We start from the raw sequence: 22,227 nt of genomic DNA on the forward strand, positions 1-22,227 counted from the left end.
GTATTTACACAACTATGTTGAAAGTAGATGTTGAAAGTAGAACAAACAAAACCAATATATACACTCTAAGGGCTAATTCACAAGTAGTTTTTGGTCTGGATTTTGAATCAGAAAGCCGCGTCAGAATCCAGACCAAAACACGCCTGCCGCGACTGTTGCGGCTTCCGACATTCACGGCTTTAGGCTCAAATGAATGGGCCTAGTGCAGAGAGATTGTCTTGATGCGGACACCGTGGCAGTTACTGCTGCTGAGTCCGTGTCAAGATAGGGCAGGTCGCTACTTTTATCCACGAGCATTATTTAAAAAGGAAATGACCGGCTCCATTAAATTCAATAGAAGGCGTCAAAATCCGAGCCAAATAAATATGTGTGAACTATCCCTGAAAGCCAATAATATAAGGCATTTTAACAGTAAAATGAGCAGGGCCTTAACTGAAAACTTTCCATAAGAGATATACACTACACACCATGCTGATTTCTAAACATAACATTGTTTTATGAAATGTTACTGTTAAAGTGTTCAACAAAATACATTAAAAGGTGAATAAATAATAGCAATGAATATTGTGTAATGTATGCAGTTTAGAGCGGGACATTAAATCTGATGGTCTGTACTTAGAATTTATCATAAATATCAGATTATTTTATGCCCAGCACCCCAACACCACTATAGGTAATGTGGTGGGTCAGCCTGGTGTAGTCACTCAGTCCCATTTCCTTGAATGGGATTGAGCTACAGATAGATCACGTGGTTGATGGATTAGACATTAGTCACCAAGATGACGCTGCAACACTCGTCTGAACTAGAGATGAGCGAACACTAAAATGTTCGAGGTTCGAAATTCGATTCGAACAGCCGCTCACTGTTCGAGTGTTCGAATGGGTTTCGAACCCCATTATAGTCTATGGGGAACATAAACTCGTTAAGGGGGAAACCCAAATTCGTGTCTGGAGGGTCACCAAGTCCACTATGACACCCCAGGAAATGATACCAACACCCTGGAATGACACTGGGACAGCAGGGGAAGCATGTCTGGGGGCATAAAAGTCACTTTATTTCATGGAAATCCCTGTCAGTTTGCGATTTTCGCAAGCTAACTTTTCCCCATAGAAATGCATTGGCCAGTGCTGATTGGCCAGAGTACGGAACTCGACCAATCAGCGCTGGCTCTGCTGGAGGAGGCGGAGCCTAAGATCGCTCCACACCAGTCTCCATTCAGGTCCGACCTTAGACTCCGCCTCCTCCAGCAGAGCCAGCGCTGATTGGCCGAATTCCGTACTCTGGCCAATCAGCACTGGCTAATGCATTGTATTGGCGTGATGAAGCAGTGCTGAATGTGTGTGCTTAGCACACACATTCAGCTCTACTTCATCGGGCTAATAGAATGCATTGGCCAATCAGCGCTGGCCAATGCATTCTATTAGCGTGAACTGAGTTTGCACAGGGGTTCTAGTGCACCCTCGGCTCTGCTACATCAGATTGCTACATCTGATGTAGCAGTGCCGAGTGTGCATCAGATGTGTAGTTGAGCAAAACTGACTCAGCACTGCTAAGTCTCTGCATTCGCATAGGAATGCATTGGCCAGCCTTCGGCCAATCAGCGCTGGCTCTGCCGGAGGAGGCGGAGTCTAAGGTGGGACCTGAATGGAGACTGGTGTGGAGCGATCTTAGACTCCGCCTCCTCCAGCAGAGCCAGCGCTGATTGGTCAAGTTCCGTACTCTGGCCAATCAGCGCTGGCCAATGCATTCTATTAGCCCGATGAAGTAGAGCTGAATGTGTGTGCTTAGCACGCACATTCAGCTCTACTTCATCAGGCTAATAGAATACATTGGCCAATCAGCGCTGGCCAATGCATTCTATTAGCTTGATGAAGCAGAGTGTGCACAAGGGTTCAAGCGCACCCTCGGCTCTGATGTAGCAGAGCTGAGGGTGCACAAGGGTTCAAGTGCACCCTCGGCTCTCCTACATCAGAGCCGAGGGTGCGCTTGAACCCTTGTGCAGCCTCGGCTCTGCTACATCAGAGCCGAGGGTGTGCTTGAACCCTTGTGCACACTCTGCTTCATCAAGCTAATAGAATGCATTGGCCAGCACTGATTGGCCAGAGTACGGAATTCGGCCAATCAGCGCTGGCCAATGCATCCCTATGGGAAAAAGTTTATCTCACAAAAATCACAATTACACACCCGATAGAGCCCCAAAAAGTTATTTTTAATAACATTCCCCCCTAAATAAAGGTTATCCCTAGCTATCCCTGCCTGTACAGCTATCCCTGTCTCATAGTCACAAAGTTCACATTCTCATATGACCCGGATTTGAAATCCACTATTCGTCTAAAATGGAGGTCACCTGATTTCGGCAGCCAATGACTTTTTCCAATTTTTTTCAATGCCCCCGGTGTCGTAGTTCCTGTCCCACCTCCCCTGCGCTGTTATTGGTGCAAAAAAGGCGCCAGGGAAGGTGGGAGGGGAATCGAATTTTGGCGCACTTTACCACGTGGTGTTCGATTCGATTCGAACATGGCGAACACCCTGATATCCGATCGAACATGTGTTCGATAGAACACTGTTCGCTCATCTCTAGTCTGAACACCTACAGTCAGCTGATCATAGAGTTGTTGGGTGTTGGATCCACTAACAATCTGATATTGACCCGAAGGGTAGAGCATTAATATAAAATTCCCAGAATACTTCTTCAAGGACTACTCTTTATGGTTAATTTGTGTGTCAATATACTGTTTGACAAATAATGTATCCATGAATATGGTCCTATCTTCAAAGGTCCAGCGGTGAAGCTAATGGTGGACTTGAAGGGAATGTGCCCTGTTTGCAAGAATGAAAACGAGCAATCCACACTGCTAAGGTATATAAATTCACAACCATTTCAAGAAATTGTATATCTGCCTTGTTTAAAGGGAGTCTGTCACTGAAATCCAGCATATCAACCCAGCTCTGAAGATATATAGGTTAGTGTCACATGAATCAAATGGAGTTTACTTCTTATTGCTGAGATATCGCTATTTTTGTCAATATGAAAATGAGTTCTTTAATGCAAAGGGCACTGTCAAAAAAGCAAGCAGCAACAGCCTCGTTGTTCAAAATAGCTCATTTGCATATTAACAAAAACAACACTATCTCAGGAACCTATTCACAGATGGAGAACACCATGTGATTCAGGTGACACTACCTATCTGGGCAGGGCTGGGTGGATAAGCTGGGTTATGATGACAGACTCCTTTTAAGGTCGGGACCCCACGTGACTTAAGTGCTGCAGAAAAAAAAAAACGCAGGATTTTACAATCTCTGCAAAGTGAATCCAATCCACATATTGTAGGGAAATACGTGCAGTGGACACACCGCAGCAAAAAATTCTATCAATGATACCAAAGGTTACCAATTATGCCAGTGGCTTCCCTATCGGTATAATTGAAGCACAAAGGTTTCCTCTGTGAATGATGCATTGCCGTTGTGGTTTTTCCCTCAGTGCTTTTTTGCTGCGGCATGCTACGTGGGGCCTCAACCTAAAGGAGAGTTAGATATGATTCTAGACAGGTGACAACTGATATAAGTGTAATTTTGAGTGCTTTTGCAAGAGTCACTACTTATGTATGTTAATCATACACATGACTGAATATGTACTAGTAAGTGCAAGCAAATGTGAGACTATTACCTACCTGCTTAACCCTATGCTGGCCCACTGTATCTGTAACACATACGGCATATTCAGTATATTATACGTTGAGAGATATAACTAGATTTATAGTGTTATACTTGAAAAAGAATATAAGAAGTGTATTATGCTAATCTGGGCTGCAGTCAATGCCAGCCTTTTCTTTTCCTATCTTATCAAGAACAGTAAAAAGCTATCGTGCGAATGCTATTTTTGTAACTTTTTTCATCAGCTGCCTGCCCAAGGAGCAATGGGTGTGAAAGGAAGAGCACGGAAATTCACTACAATGTTTCTATGAACATATAAGCTTATGAAAGGTCAGTGTCCTAGCTTTGAAATTGCCAACACGCACTGGGCACAGTGCTGAATGACAAACATGTACCTCTGGGTGGATTTCAAGATAACATAACCCAAACAAAGTGATCTATTGCCATGCAGGAGTAAAGGAAATGCCTCCTTAGTAAGAGAGGGCTAACAGCTTCCTTTATTTTTCTCTGAGCTTCATCAAGAATAAAACACATCCTTACTGTAGTATGAGGCCACCCTGCTCTAAAAAAGAGCTCAAAGAGCACAGATAAACAAGAATGGGGTGGCAAACACATACTGTAAATATGAACGCTACTAGACATAAATAAGACAAGGGGCACGTGTAAATGCCAGCTGATAAGAAAATAAACATTCTAGGGTGTATGCTCAAGGAATAAAGAAAGAACTGATAGTCTTAAAATAGCGCTCAGCTGCATTCCATCAATAAGGTTCCTTCAAAGAAAGAAGCCATCAAAGAAATGAGTTTGTATTGTTCCTCTAAGTGTGTGTTTCCACATTCAGGATTTTGGATGCAGTTTTTGAAGCAAAAACCAGTAATAGATTCAAAACAAAGGCCTGAGTTTATCATTTTGGACAATTATTGTGAAAATGTATCGACTTGCCTTGTGGATTCTCAGAAAAAGAGGGAATGGCATACATAGTATCCAAAATATGACCCAAAATCAAAAAATGACTGTGGCTTAAAGGAGATACATTCTAAAGATACACCAAATTTCTCATCCAGCATCAGCAACTGTGATAAATCTGGTGTATTTTTAGGCTACCCGTCTAAGGTTAAAGTAAATTAAAAAGTGTATTAACTTTTTGGCTTTATACATTTCCACCCTTGTATCAAAAAACTTGAATGTAGAAACTCGCCTAAAGGCACATGACCAGATTCAGGCAAAAAATACAGTTTGTGTGTTGCTTGTATTTCCTGGTGTCTACTCTGCAGTGAGCTCATGGCACCATGGTGATTCATTATTCTGTAAGCCAGGGGTCCTCAAACTTTTTAAAAGGTGGGCCAGTTCACTGTCCCTCGGACCATTGGAGGGCCGGAATATAGTTTAAAGGGATTCTACCATTAAAATCACATTTTTTCTCGATAACACATAGGAATAGCCTTAAGAAAGCCTCTTCTTCTCCTACCTTTCGATTTCTTCTTTGCCCCGCCATTTGGTTAAAATTCCGTTTTCTGTCGGTATGCAAATGAGTTATCTTGCAGCAATGGGGGCATCCCCAATGCTGCGAGAGAACTCTCCAGCGCCGCCTCCAACTTCTTCTGGAATGTCGTCTTTATGAGTCTTCTTCTGGTGCAGGCAGAGCTGACTGAGCATGCCCACAGGCCACAAGAAAATGGCCGCTTACTTACTGTGCAAGCGGCCATGTTTCTTGTGGCCGCGGGCATGTGCAGTCGGCTCTGAGCGAGGCCCAAGGCGTACAGGTTTCACCGCCTGCGCCGGAAGAAGACGCATGAAGATGACGTTCCAGAAGAAGATAGAGATGGCGCTGGAGAGTTCTCTCGCAGCATTGGAGACGCTCCCAGTGCTGCAAGAGAATTCATTTGCATACCGACAGAAAACGGAATTTTAAGTGAACGGTGGCGCGGAGAAAAATAGCCTTTCTTAAGGCTATTCGGACGTGTCAACGACAAAAACAGTTTTTAATGGTAGAATCCCTTTAAAGCTGACCCAGCGGAATGCACACACCAAACACAAGTGTGAATGCCCCCTGAGGTGTTATTAATCCTACAGTAAGATATTATAGTGCTTACTTCAGGGGGCACAGATAGGGTCTGGGATCCAGAAAGTCAGCAGGCACTAAACCAAACTAGTGAGGTGGCTTTGCCCACTGTAATTTGGGCTGCCTCAGGTCAGGTCATGTTGCTATGGTGACCTGACTGACGAAGTGACGCGGAGGGGTACAATTGACTATACCGGGCCAGGCCATGGAGACAGCGCGCTTCACTTTACTGATTGGAGGGCACCACTCCTGATGTCTGCGCGATCGGTCTCCGGTGTCTGCCTGTGTCCTTCTGTCACATCGCAAGTATGCGATGTAAGGAGGATACTGGAGGCAGATCACCGGTATCCTCCTTACATCGCATACATGCGATGTGACAGGAGGACACAGGCGGACACCGGAGGCAGAGCAGATCGCACAGACATCAGGAGCGGTGCCCTCCAATAGGTGAAGTGAAGCGTGCTACATGGCCTGGACCAAGCTCCCCAGGAGCTTCATTATAAATGCGCGCCTGCCGGTGGTGCTGGCGGGCTGGACAGATGTGCTTGCCGGGCCGCATGTGGCCCGCGGGCCGTAGTTTGAGGACCCCTGCTGTAAGCTTTAGAACTACTGGGGCTCCACTGTACTGTACGCACATGTGGTTGAATACAGTTGTGTGAAGGAGCCCTAGTACATTATTATGTAACCTATCAGTTCCAAAACTATCAGCCTGAATCAGTGTGACATTGTAGTCTTATCTATAGTAAAGCAGGGGGCCATCTGTTAGATTCAGAAACGTTGCAACCTGCACATGCCATATCCACCAGAATCGGAGTATCTTCCAACTCCGGCGGATGGTCCTGGCTCTCAGCTGTCTTATGGCGCTGAGTATTAACTATATGTTCAGTGTGACATAATAGCAAAGCGCAGAGCAGAAAGGGAATAACTGTCATTGGCTAGCTCCCGATTCTCAGAACATATCTCTTTGCTGTTTTTCTTTCTGGCTGACTTTGGTTTGTTTACTGACTATTTGTTTGCTTTAATTTGGCTTGGTTTCTTCTTGGCTTGGATACGTTTATTTCTTTGATTTGCTACCACTCTCCTGCTTTGATCTACCTTGTTAGTTTTTGCTGTGGTTCCTGGTTTAATTTCAGTTTGTTGTGCATTTATATCTTACTCTAGTTCCTGGGCATTTCCGTCGGCCATTTTCCTGTGGCCTCTCCCATTTGACCACAGGGAAATGGCGATGGATATGCGCAGTCGGTGCTTTCTGAAGATGACGTGACAGGACAAGGAAGAAAAGGCATAGGCGATAAACAAGAAGAAGGCGGTGCTGGATAGTTTTCTCATAGCGCAGGGGACGCTCCCAGTGCTGTTTGTGTGCTGGGGACTGCCCCCAGTGCTGTGAGAAAACTAATTATCATATGGATGAAAACCGGGATATCTAAGGAATGGTGGCACGGAGAAAACATCTAAAGGTAGGGGAAGAATAGCTTAAAATGGAATTCTAATGATAGAATCCCTTTAAGTTGTTTGTATGTTAACAGACACTTCCTACAGTTTTGCAAATTTATAAATGATTTGTCAAGAACATTGCTTTCCACCTGTCGGAGTTTGCACTTAGGTTAAAACAATGTGCACACATTGTCATAAATTAAGTGCTTGGGTCCATGCACCTAAACAAAACACCACATCGGCTCCGTGCAGACATAGAATTCTGGTATTATTTATGCCCTATAACTGGAGTAAACAATGAAAAATTTGATGGGGCTAGGAAAGCGGAGTGACTTTTTGTATGGCTTGTATACCAGTAGCTGTAAGATGGACATTTGAATTAATTTCTCTGTTGAGCCCTAGACATCCTAGTCCAGCAAAAGCTTACTCATGTCTTCCCAAATCTCCCAGTGTAGGTGGAACCCAGGTTCTCACTGTACTCTGTTTCCTGGTGCTCTCCCACACTTGAAAATTCTCAAAAATGCTTGCTTCAGCCATTTGCTGGCTGGAGCAACAACCTATCTCTGTCAGTAACTGGCTGAGAAAGAATCTCATAGCATTTCCTGTGTGTTATAGACACTAAGGAACAGATCACAGAGGGAACCTGGGCACTGTCTGCACTGGAACAATGAGGAATTTGGGAGACCGGAGTAAACTTTTGATGTGCTTATTACCTGCAAATGTAGCCTTTTTGATTTTCACTTTTATGCTTTAGGAAGCCCACAACTTGTTGTTAGCAATGTACCTAAATAGTCTGATACTTGCAGCACTAATTGAGCAATGCCAGAGTGTGTAGGTGCCTGTCCCATGTCCAGCATCAGACTGGCTCTTCTGAAGACTGGAAGATTACACCAGCTATATCACTAATGGAAAAGGGCCCGGCTGGCTGGTCGAATGTGTTGTATGTAAAGAGAAGCCTGCCCAGGGGCAGTGAGTATAAATAATAAGCACTTATACTCACCTCTCCTCGGTGTCTGGCGGTCCCCGACATCCTCTACTGGCCTCTTCCAGCTTCCTGCTAATGTCACATGTCCCAGGGCCACCACTGAGGCCTGTTATTGCACCTCAGTCGTCACATGGGAGGTGCCAGTGTCATGATGTCAGCGCATCCCACATGACCACGGTGCCTCCGAGGTGCATGGCATCACCCATAAGGCCTGAAGAAGATGCTGAACAGCCAAACGCCATGAGAATGCCCAATGTTATTATTATTCACCTCCTCTGGGCCTCCACATATTATACTCTGGGTTCTGAGGAGAACCAAGAGTACAATAATAACACCAAAACGAACTGGAGGGCCGAACCTAACGATTATTTGTCGAAAAGGAATTTTGTACGGTTCATGCAAAGGGATACAGGCTTCCAGAGGATATCATAGAGAGAAGGTTCTGGGGAGCATATTATACTGTGTGGAACATTATACTGCATGGAGGCTCTGGAGAGCATTTTATACCATATGGGGCCTTTAAGGAGCATTATATACCATATGGAACATTACATTGGAGGGGGCTGGAGAGCTTTATACTGTGTGGATAGTACTGTATGGGGGGGCACAGGACAAGAAACGGCAATATACATTGGGGAAGGGGGGGAAGAGGCAAAAATTTGGCCAGTATTGTCTTGCGTACATGTGAAGTGCTTCATGGACGTGTCATTCCTCACACAGTACTCAGAATGAATTGACCATGGAGCTATTGGTACATGCACAGTACCACAGTGGATAACAATACAGGGAAAATACTTAGTAATGTGGAGAGCTGATTTTCAGGCACCCAGTACATATACTGTATATGTTTTCAGTAAAATCGTTGCGTTGTAGGCTATTACAAGGAACATGTTGGGTGGGCCCATAGAACAAGTTCCTCCACACCTCCAAGTTCCCTAAGCACTTCAATTCGACACTGCATGTCCCTGCTGGTTTCACCCAGTTGTCAATAAATTCATAAATGTCTAAGCAGAATAACAGAAGAATGATAAAACACAGAACATAAGAAAAATTGTTTGAGAATTGCTATTTATTAAATCTAAGGATTTACTAAAAGTAGAGATGTCAGGAAAAACGACTGACCATCAAACTGCATAGGAGGCTGGGCAGTATCTCAAGTAAGGGTAAGTTCACACAGGGTTTTTTGGACAGGATTTTGAGGTCGTATCCGCCTCAAAATCTTGACGAAAAAGACGTCTCCGATTTAAATAAATGGGAGCTGGACAGGTCTGTTTTCCGAGAGCCATTTGTTCCGGCTCCCAGAAAAAAAGAACGGAAATGCTCATTCTTCAGGCCAATTTGCCTCGCAATTCAGATTGAAGACACTCCCTCCTCCCGACTAGACCCTTTAATTGGGCCTAATCCGGAGCGCTCTCCATAGTTGCTCTCACACAAATTCTCATAATACATTGACATCCATTCAATTGATGTCCTACTATGCTACCTGCTACGGCTGAGATGCCTGACTTAGGATCCGGTGATCGACTGATCACCCTGACAGTGGCTTTTGAAAAGGTTTTTTTGACAATTGTTTTATTTATTCTTATCATGTGTAGCATAAGCAGTATAAAGTGGAAATCTCAAAATCATTTCAGACAAAAAATACTTTGAATAAAAAAAATACGTGAAATTCATATTGCCTGTACAAGCCCATGATTTACACCTATGTGGAAAAGGCACCTCTGGTCTATGTCATGTGTTCCAGTGTGTCAGTGTATGGCTGGTAAAATGGATTTGGTCTTCAGTTACAGTTCTCAAAACGATTTATTACACAGAAAAGCAAACTGTTTTTTCTCTGGATTAATCAATGTGAAATAGTCGCAGGTCCTTTGCTACATATATAATACAAAATCTACTCAAAACTTCAAATATATTTAGGAATCCAGGAACAGTAATAATCTCCTGTAACATCCTCTGACAGAAAACAGATGCAAAGGGATGAAAGGTGTACCCCGGTACTTCCGTCCTAAACTCTCTGTGATGTCAGACACAGTACAATGACCACATCTGTTGCTCTAATTATTTACAGACTACGTCTGTTCCAGGCGTTCTACATCCCGCATTAAATCTCATATTTGTAATACGAACTACCGACAAAATGCAAAATAAAACACAAAGTAAACACACCTTTTTCCTGCATCCGGCCCCATAAAGCTCAAAAGATCCAGGTAAATCTTTTGTCATGTAATAAAAATGATTCTGGGATCCCTTAGAAAAATAGCTACTAGATTTATTTTTGTTCGCTAAAAGTATACTTTACCATTTAGAATAGGAATCAAAATATTTAAAGGGGTTGTCCAACTGACCAAAAATATAATACTGAGATGTGCGGTCCATGTCTTATTCTATCAAATGTAAATTCTGCTTAAGTGCAGCAATTTTGTTGAACTAAATAAAAAAAAGGTCATAATGTACCCTCCTTTGTTTCTGTGCTGGGGGGTCCCAGTAACCACTGCTGCTAATCTAGTGGTGTGGTTATCTCTTTGTGTGCTGTCTGTGGGCTGATCACCACTGCAGTTAATCAATGGCCTCTGTGGCGACCCCTGCCGAAAAGGTACAGTACTATGGGGGGAAATGCTCGTTTCAGGGGTAGGCAACATTCAATAAAATCATACTTACCAAGTCCACGAGTGACAGTCGGGCTGGATTCTACTTGAAGTCTTCTCCCGGCGCAGGGTCCCCGCGTCCTCTTCCGGGTGGAATTCACTCTGCCTAGGCATCAGGCCTAGGCAGAGCCGACTGCGCATGCGCGTGCGGCTCTGCCCAGACCCGACGTCTGAGCAGAGCCGACTGCACATGCGTGTGTATGCGCGTGCATGCCAGCGCATGCGCATTCGGCTCTGCCTAGGCCGGATGCCTAGGCAGAGTGAATTCCACCCGGAAGAAGGCGCGGGGACGCAGCGCGGAGAAGACTTCGGAAAGGTAAGAGAAGAACCAGCGCTCATTGGCAATGTATAGCATTCTGCCAATCAACGCTGGTTCTGCATCGAACATTAAATGTCGAACAGCTAGTAGTGTTCGATCGAGTACAAGTATCTCGAATACCGTAGTATCCGATCGAACACCTACTCGATCGAACACTACTCGCTCATCTCTACTCATTACCATAATGAAGAAACCAGGAATATATACTGAACGGCGGCGCAGAGAAGACTTCTAAAGGTAGGGAAAGAATAACCTTTCTTAAGGATATTCTGACGTGGGCTTAACTAAAAAATGGGGTTCTAATTATAGAATCCCTTTAAAACTGCTTCTATAAACCTATGATACCAAAACTACAACTTCCATAGGTTAAATATTTTACCATTTTTTGCTTAAAAATTTTTTTGCCCTATTTTCCTCCTCTAAAACCTAGGTGAGTCTTGTAGTCTGAAAAATACGGTAACTTTTCATTATACAAACAATAATATTTATTTGCTGAAAATGGACAATCCCTTTGAAAACAAATGACATCCTCATAGTATACATAGCAGTGAAAATATCCAAAAGAGCAGCTATTTAGAATTTATGTGCAACAGAAAAAGTAATACAAAGCTCTACATTTTAAAGACTAAAACATCTCAAGTATCACACAGATTCATTACTAAATTCTCAAGTATAAACCATAAGAAACTGATCAATAGAACAAGAAGAATATGCAAGTGGTTAGTTTAATAATTCACTACAGCCAAAATTAAGGTTTATATTAAACCCAAATAGCTCAAAAGGAAATGTGTTGGCAGTTTGATAGAGGTAGAATATTGCACGCCATGGGCTATGCAGAATTACAGTAAAAAATGATTTGTACCATTAAGATGTAGCAATTTGACAGTGCTGTGCAAAAGTTTTAGGTGTAGATAAAATTCAGCAAAATAAACATGCTTTCAAAAATAAAAGTGTTAATAGTTTATTTTTGTCATTTAACAAAATGAGGTAAATGATTTTGGAAAAACCTCCTGTCAAGTTCCTTCAGAAATTGTGCAAGTGTACTAAGAAGAATTGATGCAGTTTTAAAGGCAAAGGGTAGCCACACCAAACACTGATTTTAGATTTTCCTTTCTCTTTTGGTTTGTTCACTGTCAACTGACAAAAAAAATGCTTAAAGGGATTCTATCATTGGAAAAACTCATTTTTAACTAAGCATATATTTGCATAGCCTTTAGAAAGGATATTCGAGACATACCTTTTATTTGTTAATCCACTCAGCTGTTTTTGAATTAGCACACTTTTATTGATATGCTAATTAGCCAGCAAAGTGAACTCTAGATGTTCACTGTGTACTATGTGTACACAGGGGGGAGGTGTGAGCAGGGAAGGTTGCTGCTGCTACTGCTGATGGCTCATCAGACCTCCCTGCTCTCACCTCCTCCCTGTTTACACACAACACACAGTGCTAAGTGAACTTCCGGAGTGCTTCGTGCTGATTAATTAGCATATCAATAAAAGCGGGCTAACTGTAACATCTCTGCCTGTTCAGGCCTCTGCGCCACCCTCTGCTCGTGTGCTGCGGCGCAGGAGGCGTGTGCAGTTTGAGAATCTGCTTAAAGTTTTTAGCTGCACTGTGTGAACACGGCTCTAGTCCTTAATTGGATTTGCACCACACCCGTCTTCTGCCAAGGTTGCCTCTGTCCATTAAGTGGTTAATCTGGCCTTGCCCTTTGATTGACAGCTGCCTTTCTGTGAACTCCATGGGCGGGTTCTTCCACCCTATTTAGCCTTGGTTCCCATTCACACCAGTGCTTGTTATTGCCGTGCGCATACCTGCTCTTATTGTACCTGTTGCTTATACTATTATACCTGACCTTTGGCTTTTCTCATTGACTATTCTCTTTACTCCGATTTGGCACTGCATCGCTCTCCTGTTACCGAACCCTGGCTAGCTGACCTCCCTTTGTTGTTGTCCGTCTTGTCTGCGTTTTGTGTTTCACGTATTCAGGGAGGGTTTGTCCTCGTGGTTGTCGCCTATTACCTAGGATAGGGCCTGGCAATAGGAAGGGAAAGCGGGGGGCTTCAGCTTAGGGCTCACTGTCTCTTGTGCCCCTCCCAGGGTTTAACAGTTCTGGGAATTGCTGTCTTAGCAATTCCCTTACACTAACTGAAAAATGGCTGAGAGGATTAAAAAATAAAAGGTATGTCTGGAATAGCCTTTCTAAAGGCTATGCAAATATATGCTTAGTTAAAAATGAGTTTTCCAAATGATAGGATCCCTTTAAAAATTGCTTAAGGCTAAGGCCCCACAAAGTGACTCACAGCAAAAAACACATTGTGTTTTTTTCCGCAGCACTTTTCAAAGTACGTTTACAGAGGTTTCCTCTAAAAATGTTCTGCTTCAATTACACCTATAGGGAAACCACCAGCATTTCTGTAGGTATAATTGACATGTTGCAATTTCCAAAACCACAATGGTGACTGTAAAATGCAACATTTTTAAAAGTATTTTCAAAGTGTGCCTGGCATTACATTTACTTTTCTGAATAAACTGCAGTGTGTTTACATGAGGAGTGATATTATTTCTGGTCATTACATGACTTATATTATGCAGTTTTTAGTACTTTTCCTCTCTCCATGCTGTATCTGTCATTTGCATACCTCTCTGAAGTAGTGACTAAAGACTAACTGCCATACACTAAATATAGAGAATCTGCTCGTGTAGCTCTCACTTACTCAGAAACATCCCCAGGAATATGCAGGACTGCTGACCTGTAGTAATGTGAATAAAGCTCTATGGTCAGACTACAAGATGTTCTTGTCTTATCTCTCTCTCTTCCCACTCCCTCTCCATAAACTCATAAATGTATAAAGATAAGTCATCTCAGTCATCTCTGTCTCATGACAGATCCAGAAGGGAGGTCACAATGTGCATACCAAGCACAGCACGGCATATTGTAAAATTCCCATTCACCAAACTGATATTAATGAATTATCCTAAAGTCATGACTATTTTAATCCCAAAAAACCTTTACGTTTCAAATAAAAAACAAACCATAAAACACATAAAATGAGAATAATTTTAGAGAGCACATAAGATGATATTTTGTGCACAGCAGAAAGATATACAGCACAGTCTATTACTTTTTATATCTGGAACATATTTCAAGGAAAAACTCAATTAGAAGTTGAGTCGCACATTTAATAAATGACACCTTTGTATTCTGAAATGCTTTTTTTATCCCTTTTTATAAGTATAAAATATGTCAAAGAATTTGCATTTGTACCAGAATATTAAAACTGCATGAATGATGTACGTAGGTGTGCCAACTTCATACTGGTTTCTGTATAGACGGGTTAATCTGAAAATAGATTTTTTTCTGCTGACTGGTGTGAAAAAAAGGATCTCCAGCTGCATCTGAAAGTGGTCTAACTTAAATGCCTACAAAATACAGTAAGCGGTCTCCATGAATATAGTGAATGCCCACCCATGTAGAACTGTAGCCACAGTGACACTATACTCACCATGTAAGGGAGAACCAGATGGACTGCTGGACAAACCTGGCACAGGACTACATCTGCCCCCTTGCTTTGAAGTAAGCTCTTGCTCAATCTCTTCTAGGCCTGCACTTTTCTGGAAACGACTCATGCGGTTTACCACACGAGGAGACATATGTGTCCGGACACATGGCTGACCACCATATGGGTTTATTGGGAATACGTGGGAAGTGCCACGAAGAGTGCTCACCACCACCCATCGGCAGTCATGGCTGAAGCAAATGTCCTGCACCTAGAACAAAAAGTATACCAATACCAATAATTAATACTCAATAATGGTTAGCAGTCAACATTAAGTACATTACAGTGTAAAATAGGTAGAAACACCAAAGTGCATTATACTGAACAGTTTTATATTACATTTGTGTATTTTCTCATTCATCCTAATAACATTACTGCAGAAGAAAGTATACTGATTTATCACTTATAGGGAAATAATCCAAATATACAAGCAAACAAAAACTTGAATCCATCACTACATCAATATATTTAGGATCTCTTGAAACAAATACTTGAAAATTTAAAGAAGAAGATGTTAAATGAGTCATGTTATTGCGGTAAGAACAACACCGATATTCCATATATCCAATCCTTCTTGGAAAATAAATTCTTAGATGATCATAGATTTTCTATTTGGTAGAACAGAGTGACAAACCATATGGATACCACTATTGTAACACATATGGGGCAGTTACTCTATAGTATCTCAAGAACCTGCAGTGAAAGGAAACTTGTTAGCTCACAAGACATTTATGTTTTAGTAAATACTTGCATTGCCCTTAATATGACAGTTCTGCAATATCTTTTCTTATAAAGGGATGGGTCTCTGACTTTGTCTGCATAATCTCAGGATGTGTACATACTCGAAATTGGTAACAACTTGTTGTCAATTTATTTAGAAATTTCAAGGAGGAATAACAGATGAACAGGACAGTATAAGGCCTCATTCACATCTGCGTTGGTAATCCATTTGGAGGAGTCCACATGGGGACCCCACCCAGAACGGAATACCGAACACATCTCGCGGCAAGCACACGGACCCCATTATAGTCTATGGGGATCCGTGTGCTTTCACTGCACACCGCTTGCAAATGCATTCAGTAGTCTGGCAATTCAGTAATTCAGGTTCTTAAAATAAAGACGGTCCGGGATAATCTTTTCACAGAGAAATACAATAATTTCCTCACACAGCCATGGCAGGAGAAGTGCCATGTTCCCATGTCTAAGATTTCCAAAATTTGACTGAAACAAGGAAACAATCAGTACCGCTTTAACCACAGGGCCAATGGTGTCCTGGGAAAGTGCTCTCCACTGTACTGTATGTACATGCAGCAGGAGTAGAGTGAATTTGTGATGTCAAAGTGGCAGGAGGGAAGGCTGAACGCAGGGACTTCTAGCACCTCACTGAGCTCTGCAAATCTAAATATCATTGCTCCAGGGGACCTACTATATATATATATATATATTAATAATAATAAATTTTATTTATATAGCGCCAACATAGTCTGCATATATATATATATATATATATATATATATATATATATATATATATATATATATATATATATATATATATACAGATGTAGAGAAAGAGAGAGAGAGAGAAGAGAGCATTTTTTCCCACAGCGCTTTTCACGCAAAGTCTACAAAGGTTTCTCTGTGGACTTTCGATTTCCATTATACCTATAGGGAAACCACCGGCATTTCCTAGGTATAATTGACTGCTGCAGATATTTTTACGCAAGGTGTGGATGGGATTCACTAGTTGCCGTAATTATAAATCACTGCGTATTTTTCCATGGCGTTCACGATACGTGGGGCCCTGGCCTTAGAGAACAATTTTCAGTACATTAAGGTAGCTTTTCCTACTGACTGACCTCCATAAGAATCCAAATGTAAATGTGTTCTCAGTACAGAGAGTGCAATAAGTACCAGAGAGCTCTGGCAGTGTCTTATCTCCTGTGAGAACACAATATCAGGCATACTGCTATCATTTAGGACAATGTTTACACTATACCCTACCACTAATTACTTGCTTGTTATTTCTTAAAGGAAATAAAAAAATAATCTTTGTAAAAGTAAATATAGTATACTTGACATGCAGACTTCCACAGCTTACGACAAGCGTTTATAAGAAAGAATGGTTATTTTATCTACAAACTGAAATACATATAGATAATTGCTTTCCAAGCTGTATCTGCCAAGCTTTGTTAACACTTAATTGCTTATATTTCTAAGGAACTGCCAACAGATTAGCCATGTGGGCACTAATGGTCTTTCCTGTATCCCGGATATATCTGTTCACAATTGTGGATGTCTCAAGTCTCCTGATATTGTTGTTCCTAAATCTCAACGATTTTGGTTAAAGTTTCCATCCAGGTTACATGCGAACTAAAAATAGGATTATCAGAAGAAGGAAGAAGGTTGTAAAAACTTTACATTATCTGTTTTATATTAGAATACAATTGGTTATATTTATAGGCATTTTTTTTTTTTTAGCCCAGTTAACATTGTAGGTTTTTGTTTTTAAAAAAAATTAGGCCTAGGAATGTATATATATATTTTTTTTTTTTTAGAAGTGTCTCCCAGTGTGGTCTGGACCTGCAGCTCTGCTTTCTTCCAGCGGAAGTCCCTGTTGCATGTGACCCCTGAGGTCAATCAAAGGACATGGGATGTCACTACCTGTGATATCCCCGAGTCGCTTCCTGCAGGACCGGACTGTGCTGAAAGGACACTGGAGCAACGAAATAGGCAAGTATGTTTGTTTTTTTTAATTAATTATTGTATACACCTCCTCCGGTATAATTTAAAAAGAAATAAAAAATTAGCTTAGACAACTTCTTTCAGCTCTGTTAATATCAAGTGATGTCACCTGGTCACAGATAGATATATGTCAGCTAGGGTTGAGCCGATCCTGACTTTTCAGGATCGATTTTAAAATCCGATTTCCGATCATTTTTCATTCGAACCTGATCTCGATCCCAATTCCGATCCCAATGCAAATCAATGGGATTTTTTTATTAATCGGAGATCGGATTTTAAAAGCAATCCTATTCACTATACAGCATGGAATCTAAGAATTGTTAGAATCCACGCTGTGTAGTGAATCACTAAGTAGCCAGAGGATTTTTTTTTTTTAATCCTCTGGCTACTTAGTCCCCCCTGGTGTCCACTTACCTCCAGGGATGGCTGCTCCGCTGTTCTTCGCAACGCTGCCGCTCCAGCTGCAGTCTTCTTCTCCCTTCGCTGCCCCTCCCTGCAAGGTTAGGAGAGTGTGGGCGGGTATTGAGAGGGGAGACGTGATGTCTCCCCGCCCTGTACCTGCCCACACTCTCCTAACCCGCCCACACTCTCCTAACCTGGCAGGGAGGGGGCCGCGAGGCGAAGAAGACTGCAGCTGGAGCAGCCATCTCTGGAGGTAAGTAGCTACGAGACATGTTAGTTTAGTCTCCCATTAGAATGAATGGAGGCAGCCGGCGCGCAGGGGGTTAAGGCTGTGTGTCGGCTGCTTCCATTCATTCCTATGGAACTGCAGCGGAGCCTTCACACTGAGTATACACTATATACTCAGTGTGAAGGCATTGTGGGAAATACTACCGATCCCACCTAAAAAGATTGTGTTCGGAATTCCGATCGCAATCGTGAAATTTTCTCGATCGCCGATCGAAATCCGATTTTTTTCCGAACACGATCGCTCAACCCTAATGTCAGCTTTATTGGACAAGACTATTCCAAGAAACAATAGCAATACTAATGAAGATAATCTTTCAGGGTTCAGTTAACATTAAAAATAATGTGTCATCAGTAAGGCTGGATTCCGTAGAATCCGATGCAGATTCCGTCTAAAATTGGAGGAGAGAAAAGTCCTGCAAGGACTTCCACAGTGAAACGGGCAGAAACACATCTGCGGATAACCACTTTTTAAGCGGACAGGGCCTCCGTTTTTCGGGAGACAGAATGCTAGTGTGAACCTAGCATAATACCAACATTATAAACCTGGAGGCAGATAACATAGAATCCATTATTAGTATTAGATGATGATGTGGAAGCTTATCTACACATTGCTTGCACAGCTGCACAGGTCACAGAGCATGCCCAGAACACTCTCATATAAAAGTCAATGAGAGAAATTTATGAAAACCGGAGATATAATAATAATAATTAATAATAATAATCAATTTTATTTATATAGCGCCAACATATTCCGCAGCACTGTACAATTTGACATCAATGCCAGTCTTCATCACCGATGGAGTTTGCAGCTGATTTATGACACCTCTATATAAATGAAGCACACTCTCTGCAAGATTTGCAAAAACACAATTCGTGAAAAAAAAATTGCCATCAGCTGTCATAATTTATCCCAGTTTTCTACTATAAATTACGCCTAAAATCTAGGCCAGCTATGTCTTATTATATATTTCTGTTTAGACATACAGGTTGCCTGATTTTTAACCAGGTGTGTACCCATAATAAATTGGGAACATCTTTCAGCAGTGCAGGGGTTATTAAGACTAGCGAGAAAAAAAAACAGTCTTGATAAATTTATCATTGTCTAGTATTGCATAATAAAAGTACTTTTATATACAAAGGAAATATGATATCTTAAGCTATAGTATTTATTACTACTGATTTGAGGTGCATGCAACTTTTGTATATACTTTTATCCTCTATGCCTTTTAATATTTATTATTTATATAACCATAGTGACCTATGACCATAGTCTTTGAATATATTGGTAGTCCATGGTGTCAAAATGCAATTTATTATGCATATATACATGGGGAGTCCAAAGACAGCTGACAGGCTGACTCACCTCTCTGCTACCTGTAGGCTTTCAATAATTGGCAACTTTCTTAAGTGCCATCTTTCAACATTAGTTGCAAGGATAGTAGGAGACAGATGGACTGTGTGCATGAATCAATGAACTACAGAGCCTGTAGAAGTAATCCTTTCAAAATGAATGCCTACTTGGCACTCATGTTGACATTTTATGGAAACAAGCAGGAGCAGAGGAGCCAGGATAGAACATCAAAAAAGCCAGTTTTACATATTAAATAACGACATTTTTCTGTTACTTTTGTTTGCCATATTTAAACTATTGTATTTTTGTACAAAAGATTAAAACACTATTAAAATAAACATTAATATTCTAAAACATACATTTTGCATATGAGACATTCTAACTTGCAACATCTCATATACAAGCTGTGAATTTTAACTAAACATCATATATGAAATTGTGTAAATTGTGTAGATTAATTTAGGTGTCTGAACTGTTTGTTTTTGCAACCTTTGGGCCTGGCATATCTAATCTGGGTGGAAAAAATAAAATGCAGGCACTGATTAGTAGCTATGAGCAACAAGTCTATTACAATACATAAGACTCAATAAGTATAATATACTGAATTCTAAGCACATGTGTACTTTCTTGCTTAGCATTTTTAGTTCAATTGGTTTGGGAATAAGTAAAAAATGACATACTTGATTCATAAATCTAGAATCCACATCTGAATATATAGACTATATAAAGCTAACAACATCTTCTCCTTCACAAATAAGTGATGTCTTCTAATTTACTGTGAACAGCAATTTACTGCCATGAAAGGCCCCACTTTAATGATGAGCCAGGGTTCAAGAGGGATGCAGACTATGCACATAATACTGACCTGGAAATACACTGATGAATAGACATTCTTAGCAATCATAATATACAATGGCAGTATACGCACAACACGAAATTAGGCTCCCCTGACATTTCTGATATGAGGCCTCTCTTAGTCTACAATCACAGAACTGCTGCTGTAATTCCCATGTATTATTAAAGGGATTCTATCATTAAAAATGACATTTTTTTCTCACTAATACATAGGAATAGCCTTAACAAAAGCTTATGCTTGTGGCTCACGGCCACAAAAAAATGGCTGCAGGCATGTGCAGTCGGCTCTGCTCAAGGCTCAATGGAAGAGCCAACTGCGCATGCATAGAAGTTTGAACCCAGCACTGGAAGAAGACGCGGTGAGAGGCCATTCCAGACGAAGATGGAGGCGGCGCTAGAGATTTCTCTCACAGCATTGGGGACGCCCCCAGTGCTGTTTGAGCGTTGGGGACCACCCCCAGTGCTGCGAGAGAACTCATTTGCATACCGAAGAAAACCAGGATTTCTACCGAATGGTGGTGCAGAGAAGACATCTAAAGGTAGGAGAAGAATAGCCTTTCTTAAGGCTATTTCTATGTGTTAGTGAGAAGAAATGTAATTTTAATGATAGAATCCCTTTAATGTACATGAACCATACATTTTCTTCAGAATCCAGAACACTTTACTGCATCAATTCCTTCTCCTTTTTCTATGGGTACACAGAATATACAGACTGTATTAAAACGGTGAAAACTATTACTGTTATTGTACACATGCCTTAGTCCAAGACAAGAGCCAGGCTGCAGACTACTGTCAGGGCCAAAGGAAAGAAACCAACAGGGGCAAGAGCTAAGCAGCAAGTTTCTCCTGAGAAATAAATGTATGTTGCTGACATTTTAAGAATTTGTGAACAACCTTCAGGTAATATTTGCATGTAGCTGTATAGTAGGCCCCATAAAGTAATTTTCCGATGGTGCTGACCCGGTGTGCTTTGAATACTTCCAACAAGCTAAGAGTCAACTCAGTTCCCCTTGAAGATTATTAGCGCTGCATTATCAGACTATTGGATCAGACTGGAAGTGAAGGAATATTTCTCCACAGTTCAGAAACTGTCCTTGTTTTCATGGTTGCCAGGTTGAAAGTAACAGCTATTCAGTATTAAAGATTGGGGACTGACAAGACTACTGGAGAACTTGCACACGGTTTACTTTGATAAAGGTCTATCCCTGATTTTGCAGGGGGCCTTGTAAACTCTAGTTTTACTTCTGGATATGAATGCTAAGAGATATAAATATATTCCTGATCACAGAATTGAATCCACTGAACATTTACTAGAACTACTGGTGATGAATCTGCCGGCATGAGCATTTCAAACTTAATATGTAACATATTCCTAATGCTGCACAAGAGGAATGTGTACATAACACTTAGAATCTGATAAATTAGCTGTTTACACAAACCTCTTGTGTAACCTTGTATGCATGAATCCCTGGAGCAGGAATATGTGCACAGGCCAAAAATGGAACTTAGTACACATGGGAACCCAGCTGTTTAGTCGGGCGATGGAAAGGGTCATGTCTACTCAGCAGTGACAATGCAATTTATACTGAACATTTTATGTCTAAAACAAATGCAAACATACAAACAGCTGAAATCTTTGTAGTATATTATAAGAAGAATAAGAAACATTTGTTATTAATGGAATGATTGTGTTTGATTTCAACCTGTCCAAAAGCCATAAAAGAAACGCGCTCCACTTGATCTAATGGTTCTAGACAATTGTAGAGCCATGTGCATAACCCTTTTTTTGGCCAATGTTAAAATGGGAAGGAAAATTAAAAGCCAAGGACTAATGATTTGCCTAGTTTTTAATCTTAGCTTGCTTTTTGATGTTTATTATTCTTTGTTTTATTTACTGACTCAAAATGTATTGAAAGCCATATATA

The 22,227-nt window shown here is 41.3% G+C and overlaps 1 protein-coding gene across 5 annotated transcripts in view; it reads right to left on the bottom strand.

The window, feature by feature from the left end:
- Window positions 1-22,227, bottom strand: part of BCAS3 (BCAS3 microtubule associated cell migration factor) — an 849,167-nt gene that overhangs the window by 517,128 nt on the left and 309,812 nt on the right. For all 5 annotated transcript variants that reach the window (XM_075264762.1, XM_075264764.1, XM_075264760.1 and 2 more), the window contains exon 15: window positions 14,608-14,872. In XM_075264762.1, coding sequence (XP_075120863.1) covers window positions 14,608-14,872 — 265 coding nt within the window. The remainder of the gene's footprint in view (window positions 1-14,607; window positions 14,873-22,227) is intronic.

The sequence above is a fragment of the Leptodactylus fuscus genome, chromosome 2 (genome assembly GCF_031893055.1).
Source record: "Leptodactylus fuscus isolate aLepFus1 chromosome 2, aLepFus1.hap2, whole genome shotgun sequence".
NCBI classification, from domain to species: Eukaryota; Metazoa; Chordata; class Amphibia; order Anura; family Leptodactylidae; genus Leptodactylus; species Leptodactylus fuscus.